The sequence below is a fragment of the Eptesicus fuscus genome, chromosome 6, assembly GCF_027574615.1.
Source record: "Eptesicus fuscus isolate TK198812 chromosome 6, DD_ASM_mEF_20220401, whole genome shotgun sequence".
Classification (NCBI taxonomy): Eukaryota; Metazoa; Chordata; class Mammalia; order Chiroptera; family Vespertilionidae; genus Eptesicus; species Eptesicus fuscus.
In genome coordinates this window covers 17,871,932-17,889,422 of record NC_072478.1, presented here as the reverse complement: position 1 = coordinate 17,889,422, position 17,491 = coordinate 17,871,932, and the positions used below count along the sequence as shown (strand labels likewise).

The following is a 17,491-nucleotide window of genomic DNA, read 5'->3' as shown; positions in this document are numbered from 1 at the left end:
AGGTGGCATTTAAGCTGAAATGTGGAAGACATGAAAGGATGAAGAATGGGGTATTCATGGCACGTGCAAAGGTCCTGAGGTTAAAATGAATCAGCTATGTTAGACCAGGGGTTCTTAACCAGGCATTGTTATAGCGAACCTAGTCAACATTGGCAATGACTGGAGATAGTTGGTGTGTTTTTTTAATCTCACCATAGGATATGTTTTTATTGATTTTAGAGAGAAGAAGGGAGAGAGAAAGAGAGAAAGAGAGAGACCAATTGGTTGCCTCCCATATATGGGGGTCCAACCCGAAACCTAGGTACGTGCCTTCACCGGGAATCAAACCCACAACTTTTTGGTGTACAGGATGATGTTCCAACCCACTAACTAAGCCACCCAGCCGGAGCTGGAGATAGTTTTGATCGTCACAACCTGGGGAGAGGGGTCCTGCTACTGAAATCCAGTGGGTTGAAGCCAGGATGCTGGTCTACACCCTACAGTGCACAGGACAGCCCTCATTGCAGAGGATGACATCCCCACTGTCCGTCACGCTGAGACTGGAAAAGTCTGGGAGAGAGGGAAGAAAGAAAGCCTAGTGTGAGTGTCAAGGTTAATACCTCCCAATCCTTCTATGGACATCAGATAATGGTAACCAAGGGAATGTGGCCCTGCACTGGAGTGGGGTCATGTCCAAGGGGCATCCTGGGGACCCAGGACATGGGAAAAGGAACAGAGATTTCCAGGGAGGCAAGTTCCAAGTCAGGAAACTGAAGGAGAGGCTACGATAAGGCCCTAGACCAGCGGTTCTCAACCCTTTGGGGGTCGAATGACCCTTTCACAGGGGTCGCCTAAGACCACCGGAAAACACAGATATTTACATTACGATTCATAACAGTAGCAAAATTACAGTTTTGAAGTAGCAACGAAAATAATTTTATGGTTGGGGGTCACCACAACATGAGGAACTGTATTAAAGGATCGTGGCATTAGGAAGGTTGAGAACCACTGCCCTAGACAGACACTAGAGCCCAGAGCTGAGGCCTAGGAGCGGTCAGCAGAGTGTGACTAAACCAGAAGGTCTGGGTGGACTGTGGGAAGCTGGCTGGATGGCCAGGCTGGGGGTGGAGGCCCCTGGAGGAGAGGGATAGCAGTATTTGCTCCCCAATCCTGTGCTTCTAGGCTAGGGAGAGAGTTCTCCCTCTGAGCCCGTTTCCTCATCCATAGAATGCCGACAGCCAACTCCACATCACAACCTTCATCCGGCCCGCGCAGCAGAGGACTAACGCGGCAGGCCTGGCTTGCCCATACCCGGCGCAGGAAGTTCTGGCCTTGGCCCAGCTCCTGGGAGGTGCCCCTTAAAAGCCCTGGAAATAACCTGGCTGATAAGAGGGTCTTTGTTAACTTGGGGGCTTTGGGATATGCCAGGCAATCGATGCTAACACTCTGACTTGTGCCAGGGGCCCTGGGCCGTGCGGTATGAACTGGACTGCTGGAGGGGCTGAAGACTGAGGTCCGCCATGTCTAGATGAGCAACACCCAGCAAACACCCTGGACACCAAGGCTTGGGTGAGCTTCCCCAGCTTGCAGCACACCGTGCGTGTTGTCACACGTCGTCACTGTGAGAATTAAACCCTGTCCGCACGACTCCATGGGAGGGGACGATTAGAAGCTCATGCCTCTTCCCTTGGCTCATTTCAATCTGTATCCTTGAGTGTGTGTGCGGCTTCCTCAAAGGGGCCTTCACGCCAAAACCGGTTTGGCTCAGTGGATAGAGCGTCGGCCTGCGGACTGAAGGGTCCCAGGTTCGATTCCGGTCAAGGGCATGTACATTGGTTGCGGGCACATCCCCAGTAGGGGGTGTGCAAGGAGGCAGCTGATCAATGTTTCTAACTCTCTATCCCTCTCCCTTCCTCTCTGTAAAAAATCAATAAAATATATATTTTTTTAAAAAGGCGGGAGGGCCCTCAGTTACCACCCAGTGTCAAGCAGGAGCTGCCTGTTCATCTTTTCATGAAACCAGTGTTGGAGTAATCTTACACGGAAGGTCTCCTTTCAGCTCACCTTGTTTTAGTAACGAGACGTTTACAAAAGAAAGGGGACAAAAAAAGTAAAAATAAAAAATAATTTAAAAAAAACCCCATACATGCACAAAAAGAAAAGGGGACATCACAGAGACATCAGGTGAAGCTGTTTTATTTAGAAGAGGCATGTTGGAGCTCTGAAAGACGACCAAGAACGCATCCTGTCTGTTATTTACTGACATTTAAATGGAAATAAGATATTCTAAACGGCCAGCATTAAGGTGTATAACAACTTATGCAGATGGCCCCTGACTGAGGATGGTTTGACTTAGACATTGTTGACTTTGCGATGTGGTGGGAGAGTGAGATGCATTCAGTAGACGTCCTCCTTCGAATCCTGAATGTTGATCTTTTCCTGGGCCAAGGATATGTGGGGCGGAACTCTCTCCTGGGGCTGGGCTGTGGCAGGGGGCCCAGCTCCCAGTCAGCCATGTGGTCCTGAGGGTGGACAACAGATACTCTACAGTGTGGCATTAAGTGCATTTTTGGCTTACAATATTTTCAACGTATAATGGGTTTATTGGGATGTAACCCCATCGTTAAGGCGAGGAGCCTCTGTATAATAAAAAGTAACTTTCCCTTCCGATCCAGGCCTCGAAACTCTCTGTTGATCTGCATCCTTTCACTGCAACAAACCATAATTATGAGTAAAACAGCCCTTTCTGAGTCCTGTGAGTCCTTTTAGTGAATCCCTGAACCCGAGGGTGGTCTTCCCAGAGCAGCAGCGTCTTTCCTGAATGGACAAGGCAGGGAAGGGAAGTTGAGGCAGAGAAGGAAGAGGTACGGAAAAGCTCAAACTACTTGGTTGAACTGATGCTACCGTTTCTTGAGTGCCCGCAGGCAAAGTGGGGACTTGACTTACCGTCTCCCAAGTGCCCGGTGCACTTGCTGTTGGTCACGGGCATTTTGGCATTCATCTTGGTCTTCGGGCACATCGCGCTGCCTCGTGTGCTGCCCCGAGGGGGTGCCTCACTGTCCTCCCCCTGGCCCACCCCTGAGTGGGCCTCACCCCGTTTCACAGACCCTGCGGCTGATGTCCTGGGAGAGAGGCCACTTGCTTGGATCCTCTGGGAAGGCGGTGGAGAAGACGGCACTCGCGCCAGGCCCATGGACGTGGAGGCACAGCCCCCTTCTGCCTGTGCTTTACCAATATTGACAGGTGGGTGGGCAGGCCTGCGATCACCAGGGCATTTTCAATGAGGTCTAATCGTGAGTAGGTCTTTTCCTGGCCACACAGCCTGTGTTTTTTTTAATTATTTTTTTCCTCGCTTTATTGTGATGTCATCAACACATACTATCATTTAAGTTCGAAGTGTACGGCGTGTGAACTTGATGCACGTATATGTCACAAAATGGTTACCATCGTAGGTTATCTAATGCTTTTATCACATAGTTACCATTTTGTGTGTGTGTGTGGTGAGATTTAAGATCTACTCTCTTAGCAAGTTTCAAGTATATAATACGGTATCGTTGACTATGATCGCCATCCTGTATGTCAGAACTCCAGGACTTATTCATCTGTTTTTGTGTGTGTGTGTGTGTGTGTGTGTGTGTGTGTGTGTGTTTGTTTGTTTATTTATTTATTTATTTTATAGAACTTATTCATCTTATAATTGGAAATTTGTAACCTTTGACCAACATCTCCCCATTCCCTTCACCTCCCCTACTCTCTGTTTCTCTGAGTTTGGCCCTTTTAGAGTTTACAGGTAAGCGCGGTCACAGTTATTTGTCTTTCTCTGTCTGACTTATTTCACCTAGCACCGTGGTCGGCAAACTGCGGCTCGAGAGCCACATGCGGCTCTTTGGCCCCTTGAGTGTGGCTCTTCCACAAAATACCACGGCCTGGGCGAGTCTATTTTGAAGAAGTGGCGTTAGAAGAAGTTTAAGTTTAAAAAATTTGGCTCTCAAAAGAAATTTCAATCGTTGTACTGTTGGTATTTGGCTCTGTTGACTAATGAGTTTGCCGACCACGGGCCTAGCACAATGCCCTCGAGGTCTATCCGTGTTGCTGGGAGTGGAATTTTTTGCTTATTTCAAAGAGCTCATCCGTTGGATGTGGGCAGGGTCCTACCTGCCCCTGGAGACTTGCTAATCTCCCTTCTTATCAAAGACAGCTGGCCTCAGCCCCAGGCCTCCTGCAGGCAAGGAGATGGGATGAGCTTATTTAAAGCTGCTTTCTCAGTTTCCCCGCACTGCTCACATTGGGGAACGGAGAATTCTCTGTGGTGGTGCTGTCCTGGGCCCTGCAGGAGGCTCAGCAACATCCCTGGGCTCCGCCCACTAGATGCCAATAGCTCCCCCTCCCCAGTCATGACAACCAAAGCGTCAGCGGACATTGCAAGTGTCCCCTGGGGAGAAGAATGGTCCCCGGTCGAGAACTGCTGGTTTAAATAGTACACGAGGTGCTTGGACATTTGCTGGAGGGAATGGTGAGCGCAGGACCGGGTGGGGAGTTCCTCTGAGTGTTCATCCTTTGGGCTTACCCTGCCAGGCCTGGGCACAGCTCCCAGCATCCTACAGCCTCCCTCTGCACACCTGGGCCCAAGCTCAACTTTCATGGAGCCCCGGGGGACCCAGGTGTTGGAGAGGCTGGCTGGTCCCTGGGCCCCAGTGCCAAGCGCCAAGAAACCACAGTTGCTGTGGCGACTGCTGAGCTCTTAGGGCGAGAAGCTGGTTGGTTGAGGGGCAAAAGGCTCCGGTGCCTGGAGGAGCCAACATCCAGGGACCTTGGCTGAGAGGTCACAATCCAATGTCCACCCATTAGCGTTAACAGACCAAGCAGAGCAGCGGGGAGCAGTTGGTTCAGTTCCCCAGGGACACTGCAGGTGACAGGGCTGCAGGTCACTGAGGGGGCCTTGGAGGGTGAGATAGACACACCCCACTCCGATGGCCCTGCCTGGCTGGCCTCCCAGGAAGGCCACTAGGCCACTGGTGTGAGGTGTCTGAGACCCAGTCCCTGTCCCGGGGAAAGGTCGTTCGGGTGGGTGGACAGCATGAGCGCGGGCCCCCTCAGCCCAGGCACCCGCCGGCGGCTTCTCCAGGGTCAGGCAGGCCCCCTGCCAGAACCTCCATCCAACAGTGTGGCCATCTTCATCAGCTCCACGGTCTCAGGTAAGGGGCGGGGCAGGGCTTGGGTTTTCGAGGCCAGGGGGCTCTCTTGGGGGTGCCAGGGCAATGGGCATGGCTCACAGTGTCCCCTAAGAGACCTGGATGTGAAGGCAGCCCGGCCAGTGACCCATGTGGGAACCGGTAAAGGGGAGCGTCCCAGAACCTCTGTTTCTTCTTTGATAATCCAGGCTGGGAGCCTGACTTGACAGAGTTGCTATGAGTGGCAAACGATATTGCAACTAACATTTCTGATGAATGCACGGTGCAGGAGGCTTAAAGAGTGCCAGAGTCTTCCCCCGGCCCTGTATGACAGGATTGCTCACCTCCCCAACTTTACCTCATACGACCCTCTCCTCACCCGTGTGTTGCAGTCACACTGGGTTCCAGCAGATCCTGGAACCCATGAATCCCCAGGCCCCAAAAGCTATAGTTATTTAATTTATGTGTTTGTTTAATGCCTGGCTTCCCCCACTAGGCTATAAGCTTCGCCAGGGCAAAAACTACATTGAGCGGTGTTCTGGCAAATGTTTAATATCCTGATCATCAAAAATTTTAAAGGAAAACAACAACAAAAACCACATAAAACACCTGATTTGCACTGTCTGCCAATTTCTGTGGTGTAAGTCCTGCATCATGGTCAATTTCAAGCTGCCAGTGTGACTTCATAAACATGGAGTGGGGAAGAACTGGGCAGTGGGTCCCCCCGCACCTCCTCCCGCCATCCTCTAGTATTTTTCTGCTACAAAGGCAATAGCAGTAAGCAAACTCAGGCGCAGAGCTCACAGCCAATGTGGTAAGATGATTTGGAAGCGGTGACTTGTGAGCACGTATGATCTCTGCTTTTGCTGTAACGTATTCCATTGCAAGTTCAGATCATTTAATTTTTCATAATGGCTATGTCAACAACCACTGGCTCGCAGAATTCCTGAGGATTTAGCCATCAGCTCTCCCAAGCCAGGAGGGGCCAGCTCTGGCAGACGGCATTATTTATATATGTCTCATTTGCCGTCGTGCCCTCGATCTAAGCAGTGTCTAGATCTAAAGAGACTTCCCAGTTGGTATTTTATGGACAAACGTAAATAACCTGTGGGGTCTATAAAACGGGCATGGGAAGGGGAGGGGGTGGGACAAGATTGGCTTTGAGGTCAGCTCCTGTGCCAGGACCTGGGCAGCCTCTTGGTACCAGTGGCTTTGGGAGGCCTTTTATTTAATTAATTAAGTTAGTTAGTTAGTTATTTTTTTGTTCATCCTCACCGGAGGATATTTTTCCATTGATCTTTTAGAGAGAGTGGAAGAGAGAGGGAAAACAGAGAGAAACATCGATGTGAGAGAACCACATTGATTGGTTGCTTGCCTCCATGCGCCCCAACCGGGGCCCTGGGCCGGGGAGGTGCCTGCAGCCAAGGTACACGCCCTTGACTGGAATTGAATCCGGGACCCTTTGGTCCGCAGGCCGATGCTCCATCCCCTGAGCCAAACCGGCTAGGGCTGGGAGGCCTTTGAAAGACACTAATGTGACCTCCACCTGGCCATGTGGAGACAACAAATGCGTCTTCAAAACCTATGTTGCACTCGGTACTTTAACTTGTAGACGCAGTGGTTCTACCAACATTTATTGAGCGCCCGTGTTGAGTGCTGAGAAATCAGGAATGGCTGCGAGGAGAAGAGGTTTTTCTACTCTGGGAGCTTGCAGGCCTGAAGAGCAGAGGGGGAAACTGAGGCTAGCCTGACACTTGGCATAAGGCCACACCATGAAGTCAGTGGTGGAGCAGGTCTTAGGATCCATCCAGGTTTGCGCTGGGTAGGGCTGCCAGATTTAGCAAAAACAAACAAATAAACCCAAAACAAAACCAGGGTTCCCAATTAAATTTCATTTCAGATAAACCACGAATAATGGTTTTCTGTAAGTCTATCCCTTATGGCAGCGATGGTGAACCTATGACACGCGTGTCAGCACTGACACGCGTAGCCATTTCTGATGCCGAGGATGAAACATTTGCTGCTCCTGAGGATGAAACATTTGCGAAATAATGTTTTGTCCTCAAAGTGACACACTACCCGAGTTATGCTCAGTTTTTGGGCGAAGTTTGACACACCAAGCTCAAAAGGTTGCCCATCACTGCCTTATGGTAACACATGATTTGTTGTTTACTTCACATGCAAATGGAACTAGGTTTATCAGTTATGCAAAGGTATCCAGATATTGCATGGGACAGGACACACTTATGCTAACAGATTATTTGTTGCTTCTCTGAAGTGCCAATTGAACAGGGTTTTATTAGAAATGCAAATTTATCCAAATGGTGTGTGGAATGGGCTATAGGTATGCTACCAAGTTATTCATGGTTTATCTGAAATGCAAGTTCTAAAGAGCATCTTGTAGTTTATCTGGCAACCCTAACCCAGGGCAACTACCCACCGGGCTAGCTGGGAGCTAAGGGTTTCCTGGGATGTGGGACGTTTAGTGCTACTAGCTGGGAAGTCCCAGGCAATCCAGGAGGTTTGTCTCCTTAGGTGTACCTCCTGTATTTGTATCTTTTGATGTCCCCTAAAGGGCCTCCGCCTGGGTGGGAGGGGATGGAGCTAAAACCAGAGCCATGGACCAGGATACAGCTCTGGGTTCTTCCATCGAGCACCGTCCATGTCGTTCCTTGCAGATATGGATGCGGAGAGAGAAGCTCTGCAGGCGACCGCGTACCCCGAAGTGCAGACCTTCTGCCAAAAGCATGGCCTGATGTTTGAGGTAATCACCACCCGCCCACGCCTCCCTGCCTCAGTTTCCTCTGCCTGGGAAGAGGGAACAAGGGTGTGCCGCCTGGGCAGTCCCCCCGGGGCTCTGTGCTCAGTTTCATGCTTTCCTGTTGAGTCTTGAAATTCATCGTGGTTTTTGAACAAGAGACTCGCATTTTCTTTTTGCAGCAGACCCTGCGCATTCTGTAGCTGGCTCTGGCAACGGGCCAGGGAGATAAAAGTCTTTCGAAAAGGCAGGTGGAGGGATGATGGCTGTGCGGTGGGCCCTGCGGCTGGCACAGGTGGGGTGACACAGTGCTAGGAGCGGAAGCCTTGAGACCCTGCTCCTTGGATGCGGCACTTGTATGGTGTTTTCCCTGCCCTCCTGGCCCTGCCTGCCCTGGGGCAGCTTGAGGACTGTGGGATATGCAGGGTGGGTGTTGGGTGGGATGTGCCTTTTTCCGGAGTGCTGGACACAGTCGCTACTGGCCCCAAACAGAGTCTCCTACAGCTCACACCAACCTCGGGGTGGGGATGTGGGGGGTGGGGGGGCGCGGGGAGTCACTGCCTGCACGTGTGATGTGGAAACCGAAAAACCATCTTTGGGGTCTCAGCTCTAACGGGCGCTGCCTCCTTGCCATTTATGACAGCAATTCAGCACCTCAAAGTCCCTGGATTACAAGACGAACTGCCATCGATATATTAGTACGAAAGAAGCAGTGCTGGAAATTCCACTGCCTGCCATTGAGCAGGAGACACAGGTCCCCGGCAGAGGCACTGGAAAGGAAAACCTACACGTTGATGAAACGCCAGTGTTCATCCCTTAATGTCTACCTGGGCGCTCGCTGGGCAGCACGCCCTGCAGGCATCCTCCGTCCGAGACGGGGGACAGTGGCCCACAGAGAGGAAGGCTCCTGCCCAAGGCTGATGGCTGGCCCTTCTCCTTCCTCCCTCCCTCCCTCCAGTCACAGTCACCCCGTGCTGTCCTTCACTAGGAATTGATGTGTCTTTCCCTCGGGGCAAAATAATTTAAGGAGGTAGGGGCTATTCTGAGTCCCACCCTCCCCGCGTCCTCATCCCAGCCTTTCAGGGGGTCAGCCTCGCTCCTTGAATTGAGCCATTCTGCCGGGGGGCCCTCCTCTGGCTAGCAGGCAAAAGTGGACCGCAAGCGTGCGGTTGCCAAGGCGACTTGGCCACATCTGATTTTGGCCGCACGAAACACCCTCCTTCGCAAAGAAAGCTCTGCGAACAAGTGTGGACATGTCCGTGCTTTAAAAGAAACAGCCTGAAAATGCTCAGGGTCTTAAATTTTATTTTTAAATGTTTTTAAGTAAACTTCTACTTTGGGATGGAGACTGACAGGAAGCTTGTGTGTGATACAGAGTTCCCATATATCCTGCACCCAGTTTTTCTCCTGAATGGGAACATCTCACATTATCAGGTGCATTTATTTGTACAACCAAGAAATGGACACTGGCACATTGTTATTCACCGGCCTCCTGATGTTACCCGGATGTCACCAGTTCTCTCTGGTCTTGAGCGCCCCCCGCCCCCCGCCCCAGGGAGCCCCAGGTGCATTTAGATGTCAGGTCTCCCCAGTCTCCTCCAGTTTGGGATGACTCCTTGGCCTTCCCGTGTTGCTCATGACCTTGGCAGTCTCGGGGAGGACTGGCCTGGCATCCTGCAGGAGGCCCCCGGTCTGGATCTGCCTGATCTTTTTCTCATGATTACTCTGGGCATTCATTCACGTTCTTTTAATCCAGACATCCCCCTTCGGGGAGAAGCTGTCAAAAAGTATTGAAAGAAACTTTATGCCTTTGCCAAAGGTAACGGAAAAGTCACCCATCCCGCCACGTCCCTGACTCACCCACACTTGTCATCTCCAGGTCGTCGATCTGAGGTGGGGAATTCAGCACACGCAGGCCACGGACCACATGACCACGGAACTCTGCTTGGAGGAGCTTGATCGGTGTCGGAAAACATCCCTAGGGCCGGCTTTCGTTGTGAGTCTCTTGGGAGAGATGGGGTCACTCTTACGTCTCTTCTAGCACAGGGATATGGCCCCTGCTTCCCAGCCAAATCCAGGCGTGGAGGGACACGGGTGGCATTTCTGCTATCATACCCTATCTCCATAGCCTGTCTGTGGCAGACATTGCTAATCGTTCGCAGCACGTTTTCTGCAGAGCTAGCTGAGATCCAGACATTAACAGTCAAGTGGAAGCAGCAGGTGAGTTAGAGAGCAGAGTGTTGAAGTCCAAAGGGATCTTCGGATTGGCTCTGGACTTTCCATGAGCTTTCCCACCCCATCTACTTTATTTATTTATATTTTAATCTTTATTGTTGAAAGTATTACACATGTCCCCCTTCCCCCCACACTGACCTCTTCTAACCCGCCTCCACCCCCCACCCCAGGCCTTCACCACTCTATTGTCTGTGTCCATGGGTTATGCATATGTGCATACAAGTTCTTTGGTTGATCTCTTCCCACCCACACACACTCCCCCGTCTTCCCTCGGAGATTCCACAGTCTGTCCCATGCGTCTGTATCTCTGGATCTGTTTTGCTCATCCATTTATTTTGTTCATTAGATTCCACATATGAGTGCGATCCTATGATACTTGTCTTTCTCTGACTGGCTTATTTAGCTTCCCATAATACTCTCCAGGTCCATCCATGCTGTTTCAAATGGTAAGAGTTCTTTCTTTTTTAACAGCTGGGTAGTATTCCATTGTGTAGATGTACCACAGCTTTTTTATCCACTCCCCTGCTGATGACCACGTAGGCTGTTTCCAAGTCTTAGCTATGGTAAATTGTGCTGCTATGAACATAGGGGTGCATACATTCTTTCTGATTGGTGTTTCTGATTTCTGAGGATATATTCCTAGGAGTGTGATCACTGGGTCAAAAGGGAATTCCCTTTTTAACTTTTTGAGGAAACTCCTGTTTTACACAGTGGCTACACCAGTCTGCATTCCCGCCAGCAGTGTACAATACTTCTTATAATCATCCTTTAATTGAAAAAAGTGCCAAAAAAACTGCCCAGCGGGCTGGAAAATCATCCCATGCACCAAAAGGTTGTGGGTTCGATCCCCGGTTGGAGCACGTTTGGGAGGCAACCAATCGATGTTTCTCTCTGTCTCTCTCTCCCTTCCTCTCTCTCTCAAATTAATAAACATATCCTAGGGTGAGGATTTCAAGAAAGAATACTAAAAACTAAAATAATCATTGAAAAGTATTCCAACTCTGAAAATGCCTTACCAGTTTAAAAAAAAAAAATAATTTTTAAAACATCTTATAAATATAGAGAATAAAAGAGACCAAAAACAAAAACAAAAACATTTTTTTCTAAACAAATGCCTTAACATTTATAAACTCCAACTAAAAACCCCAAAGAACCTGTGAGGCTCTCCAGTGAGGATTAAAGAAAAAGAATAGTAAAAGGGGAAAAGCCAAGAAAGTATCGTTGCCCAACGCACCTTAATCACAAAGAAGCTTCGAGCAGCTACCAATAAAAATAAAAATACTCTGAACCTCTCCTGGAGAAAAGAACGTAGAATGTAGGAGAGTATGGCCCCATTTTAAAAGCTCTTTTCTAGGGAAATAAAGAGAACTACGTGAGGTGTGTTTGGCCTTAGAATTGCCTGCCCAGTGCGGTAGTCATGAACCACATGTGGTGATTTAAATTATGTAAAATCAGGCAGAAGCAAAATTTCAGTTCCTCAGTCCTCCTACCCACACTGGGATGGCAAGGAGCCACTGTAATTGGAGGGCACAGATGAGAACACTTCCAGTGGTGCAGAAAGTGCTGCCCAAGACAGCAGGCCTCCCTACAAGAAACAAGGTGTGTGAGAAGTGTCTTTGTTATACATTGTTTTGTCTATACAACTAGAGGCCCAGTGCATGAAATTCGTGCACTGGTAGGGTCCCTTGCTGCTGCCAGCTGCTGGCCAGGGCCTCCCTCCCTTCCCCCGGCGGGCCCTGCCCCCTGGTCGAACTCCCGGACGAACTCCTGGTTGAGGGGACAATTTGCATACTATGCTTTTATTATATAGGATGGCACTTGGGTTCACTCTTTTGCTGTATACTTTTCTTGGCACCACCTTTTTGTCCCCTTTTCTCCCTGCCCCCTCCAGCTTTATTGAGATACTAGTGGCCCAGTGCACGAAATTCGTGCACAGGGGTGTGTGTTCCTCAGCCTGGCCTGCACCCTCTCCAATCTGGGACATCCCTCTCACAATCTGGGACTGCTGGCTCCTAACCGCTCACCTGCCTGCCTGCCTGATCGCCCCTAACCACTCTGCCTGCTGGCCTTCTTGCCCCCAACTGCCTCCCCCCCCAGCCTGATCACCCCCAACTGCCCTCCCCTCCTGGCCTGATTGCCCCTATCCGCCTCTGCCTCGGCCCCACCACCATGGCTTTGTCCGGAAGGTCTCCCGGTCTAATTAGCATATTACCCTTTTATTAGTATAGATAATTGATATACAGCATTGTATACTGTCTGTTTAAGGTATACAGCATAATGGCCTGACTTACATAAACTGTGAAGTGATTTCGTTAATGTCCATCATTTCATATAGATACAAATAAAGAAAGCAAAAGAGAAGGATTTTTCCCCCTTGCAATGAGAACTCTCAGGAACAGTTTTCAACTATCCCACGCAGCAGTGCTCAGTACAGCCGTCATATTGTACATTACATCCCAAGGACTGACGTATCTTGTAACTTGATGTTTTTACCTTTTGAACCACTGTTTTCGTTATTGTTGCTTTAAAATACAACCTAACATCTGGAAAGCTCTACACTCTTGCTTGCGTATCTCCTTCATAAATAATGTTTTCCCAATCTTCTCATTAGCTTTCCAAATGAGCCTGGTGATTGATCATTTTGTTAAGTTTCAAAGAAAAAAAAAATGCTAAAGGGAAAAGGGAGGTGGGGAGAAAAAGAACTCCAGGGGGAATTGGATTTTGCAACCCAAACCGAAGGCAGTGAAAAGCACAACACAGTTTCCAGGTGACCGGGGACCCGGAGGCTGATCTCTGAGCTTCTCCCCCGCCCCGCCGGCCCAGGGACCTCGCAAATCCTTCCGGAGGGGCTCTATGGGCTGGCTGGATAGAGGACCTCTGCCCACGTCCTGCTTTCCTGCTGTACCAGGCACCCCCCTCTGTCGCCCCAGAGTCACAGCTTCATTCTCCTTTCGTGGCTCTGATTTGGGGGGCTCTCCATGGAAAGCAGAGCTGTGTGGGGGGGCCCTTGGAGAGGCTTCTCTCTGGTAAATAAGTCATTAGGCGGCGTGGCAGGGGACCTCTCCCCAGGCACTTCTTCTCAAGGCCCTGGTCTCTTGGGGCACCAGAAGCTCCAGATCCTCCAGACAATTGCTCCTGATAGCTCCTTGATCTCATTCTTTGCAGCTCTTCCCACTCCCCTTGCTTTGGTCCCACTGACCTGAGTATTTCATTAAAAAAAATTTTTTTAACGATCTGTCTTCTTCCTAAGATCTCTGGTCTGTGGTTTGCTGGTGACACCTTTCTCAACTTCCCTTGTCCCTCCAAGGCTGTGGCTATTGGGAAGGCCCTGGGAGAACCGTGTCCTCTTCAACATCCTGTCATCTCAGATTCCATATCCAGGTTTCCGGGGTGCACACCCCTGGAATATTCCGAAACAACCCCATGAAGAGGGAGGGGTGCTTGCTTCCATTTCATGAGGAAACTCAAGACTTGGGGCCCTGTGTCCTAGACCTAATTCTCTTGCATTCCAGTCTGCACTTCCTCAGAATCTGTTGGGGCAGAGAGAGGGCCTCCTAGCGTTCTCAGCACCAGAACCAAAATATTTGGTCCTCACCGCACCCTTGAAAATCTTGCCCATAGGATGGCCTTTTCTCCCTCCACTGCTCCCTTCTTATTGGTGCTTTCCTGCACTGGAACATGCTGTTTCCTCTGCTTGGACATGCCTGCACTTCCTGCCACAGGGCCTTTGCACATGCCATTTTCGCTGTTTGCCAGGCTCTCTGTCCAGTGCATCCTTCTCAGATCTTATTCTGCAGCTCAATCCTCATTTCCTCAGGGGAATTTTCCTGACTCTACAGCCCACATGTTTATCCTTTCTTCCTAGCATCAGCTGCACTTTGACATTGGTGCCTGACTCACCTGTTAGGACTCCCAGGTCCAGGAAGGCAAGGACCAAGACCGTTCTGGTCACTGCTGTCTCTTGAGCAGCTGTCACGGGCTTGGCTCAATAAATATTTGGGGAATGACTGTGTCCAGAACTCAGAGGTTCCACGTTGGGACCTGATCTCTCTCCCCCCGCTCCCCACCATGACCTCAGACCAATTCCAATTTGGCACCTTCCCTGGGGCCTCAGTTTCCACATCTAACAAGGAGGAAGCAGGACTTCGGGTTTTCCAGGGAGCATTAGAGCTGGGAGGAGAGTGAGGCACTCGCCTGCAGCACGAAATTTAAGGGGGTGCCAAAAATCGTAGTTATCAAGATAAATATTTTAGTGCAATCTTTTTTTTAAAAAAATCAAAATTGATCCAAAAAAATCCACAAGGAACCAAATATAAAAATTCTACATAAAGACAGGATCCTTCCTGCCCTGGTGAGTCGTCCCCGGGCCCGGCTCCCTGGCTGCTGTTGGAGACAGTCCTGCTGCCAGGGCCACCTCAGGGCGTGAGGCTTGGGCAGAACCCGTGGAGCCTGTAGCTCTTGTCCCAGTGCCTAGTCCTGGGGCAACCCAGTGCCTGCATATGAGGAGCTGCCATTCTCTCTTGTACAAAGAAGGGGAACGCGAGTGTCCTGGGCTGCTGCAACGAATGGCCACAAACCAGTTGGCTTAAAACAACCGAATTTATTCTTTTGTGGCCTGGAGGCCAGAAGTCTGAAGCCAAGGCATCAGCAGGGCTGTGTGCCTGCCTGCGTTTCTCAGGGAGAATTTTTTCTTTTCTTTGCCAGCTTCTGGGGGCTCCAGGCATCCTTGGTTTGTGGTTGCATCACTCCAATCTCTAGCTTTGTTGTCATATCATCTTTTCCACTTTTGTTTGTGTCAAATCTCCCTCTGCCTGTCTCTTATTAAAGACTAGAGCAGCGGTCGCCAACCTCACTGGTGGTCCATGAGGTCCGAAAGGTAGGTGACCGCTGGACTAGAGGCCTGGTGCACGGATTCGTGCACTGGTGGAGTCCCTAAGCCTGGCCTGCGGGGATCGGGCTGAAACCTGCTCGCTGACATCCCCTGAGGGGTCCCGGATTGCGAGAGGGTGGTTCTTGGGTGATGCATTCCGGAATCGGGCTCCCTCCTCTCTGGTTCTGGGTGTGTCACCCGACAACTGCGGCTGCCAAGTCACCGAAGCTTGGCAACTCCCGCATTGAGCGCCTGCCCCCTGGTGGTCATTGTATGTCATAGCTACTGGTTGGATGGTCAGACAGTCAGACAGTCGCTTAGGCTTTTATATATATATATATGTATATATATATATACATATATATATAAATTTATATATATATGTATATATATATATACGTATATATATATATATATATATATATTATATATATATACGTATATATATATATATACACACACACTAGAGGCCTGGTGCATGAAAACTCATGCACTGGAGTGTGTGGGGGGGTGTCCCTCAGCCCAGCCTTCCCCCTCTCACAGTCCAGGAGCCCTCAGGGCAGGAGGCGATCAGGGGAAGGCGACGCCCCATCACACCTCTGCTGCTGCCACTGCCAGCAGCGCAAGCCTCAGCTGGCCCTGGTTTCCTGAGCCTCAGGCGGCCCTGGGTAGCTGGGCAGTTGCCATCCGAGGCTTGCCTGCACCTTGGGCCGGCCCTGGGCAGCTGGGGAACTGAGGGGACTGGGGGACTCTGGAGGCAGGTGCTCAGAGTGGCCGGACCCGCCTGGAGGTGGGCCCGGCCTTGTCGCACACCTGCCACCCTGGCAGGCCTGAGGGGACTGGGTGCCACCATCTTTGAGGGCGGGGCAGTCAATTAGTATATTCCCTCTTCATTAGATAGCATATATTCTCAGGATTGCATTTGGGGCCCATCTAACTTAATTGCAGCAGCAAAGATTCTAGTATTAGTGAGGGGTCTCCAGAGAAACAGAACCAATGGGATAGATAGATAGATAGATAGATAGATAGATAGATAAGAGGAGATTTGTTATAGGAATTGGTCCACATGATTATGGAGACCGAGAAGTTCTACCATATGTCATCTGCAAGCAGGAGACCCAGGAAAGCCGGTGGTGTAATTCAGCCTGTGTTGAGGCCTGAGGATTGAGGGGCTGATGGTGTAAATCCCATCTGAGTCTGAATACCTGAGAACCGATGTCCAACTACAGAAGACAGATATCTCAGCTCAAGCAGAGAGGAAGATTGTCCTTTCTCCTCTTTGTTCTATGGGGCCCTTCGTGGGTTGGATGAGGCCCACCAGCACTGGGGACCATCTGCTTTACTCAGCCCACCACCTCCAATGCGAACTCTTCCAGAGACACCCTCACAGGCACACCCAGGAACCATGTTTGACCAGCTATCTGGGCATCCCTTAGCTCGTTCACACTGACACAGGAAATCAGCATCACAACCTTTTTTGGTTAAAGGTACATTCACAGGGTCCAGGGATTAGGACCAGATGTCTTTGGTGGGGGGGGCTGCTACTCAACTGCCACAGAGGGCTTCCCAAGCAAAAGATGCTCGCTCAGATTCCAAATGTACCTCCCGTGCTCTCGGTACCTCCGCACGCAGGTGCGATCTCTGCCTGCACTTCTTCTTCTTCTTTTTTTAAAAAAAATGTGTTTATTTTTTTATTGATGTTAGAGAGGAAGGGAGAGGGATAGAGAGATAGAAACATCAATGATGATAGAGAATCATTGATCAGCTGCCTCCTGCACGCCCCCTACTGGGGATCGAGCCTGCAACCCAGGCATGTGCCCTTGGCCGGAATCAAACCCGGGACCCTTCAGTCCGTAGGCCAATGCTCTATCCACTGAGCCAAACCGGTCAGGGCTGCCTGCACTTCTTAATGTGATTTTCGCCATGGCACTACAGCCAAGACACATTTTTAGGAGCTCTGCCTGCCTCACCAAGGGTCATAGAGCTAAGTGCTAGAGCCGAGATTTGAACCCGTGCCCCTCTCTCCTACCCTCTCTCTGCCAGGCCCTCCTCGGTGACCAGTACGGCCCCTGTCCGGTGCCCACGCTGATCGAGGAGAAGGAGTGGGAGGCACTGAGGGCCCAGCTGACCGCCAGGCCAGGTGACCTGGAGCTGGTGGCTCACCACCTCCGGAGGGACGAGAACACTGTGCCCCCCAGCTACGTGCTGCAGGCCCTGGGCACCGGGGACAGCCGCGGGCCGGAGGAGGCCACCCTGACCTCCGTGCTGCGCTGTGGAGCCCAGGAAGCCAGGAGGCTGGGCCTCATCACCCAGGAGCAGTGGCATCGCTACCAACGGTCAGGTGAGGTAGTGAGACTCCCCCGGGACCCATGGGAAATGCCCATGTGATCAGAATACACATTGAGGGTTGTCCAAACGCCACGGTCCGCATTTCCATAAATGCCGAACCAGCCTAGCTCCCCGGTTCTGAGAAAGGTC

The 17,491-nt window shown here is 50.6% G+C and overlaps 1 protein-coding gene across 1 annotated transcript in view; it reads left to right on the top strand.

The window, feature by feature from the left end:
- The first annotated feature begins 7,830 nt into the window (after window positions 1–7,830).
- NWD1 (NACHT and WD repeat domain containing 1) overlaps window positions 7,831–17,491 on the top strand; it is a 60,269-nt gene continuing 50,608 nt past the window's right edge. Inside the window, exons 1-3 of the mRNA XM_008157809.3 lie at window positions 7,831–7,914; window positions 9,788–9,904; window positions 17,057–17,354. Of these exons, the coding sequence (XP_008156031.2) occupies window positions 7,831–7,914; window positions 9,788–9,904; window positions 17,057–17,354 (499 nt within the window). The remainder of the gene's footprint in view (window positions 7,915–9,787; window positions 9,905–17,056; window positions 17,355–17,491) is intronic.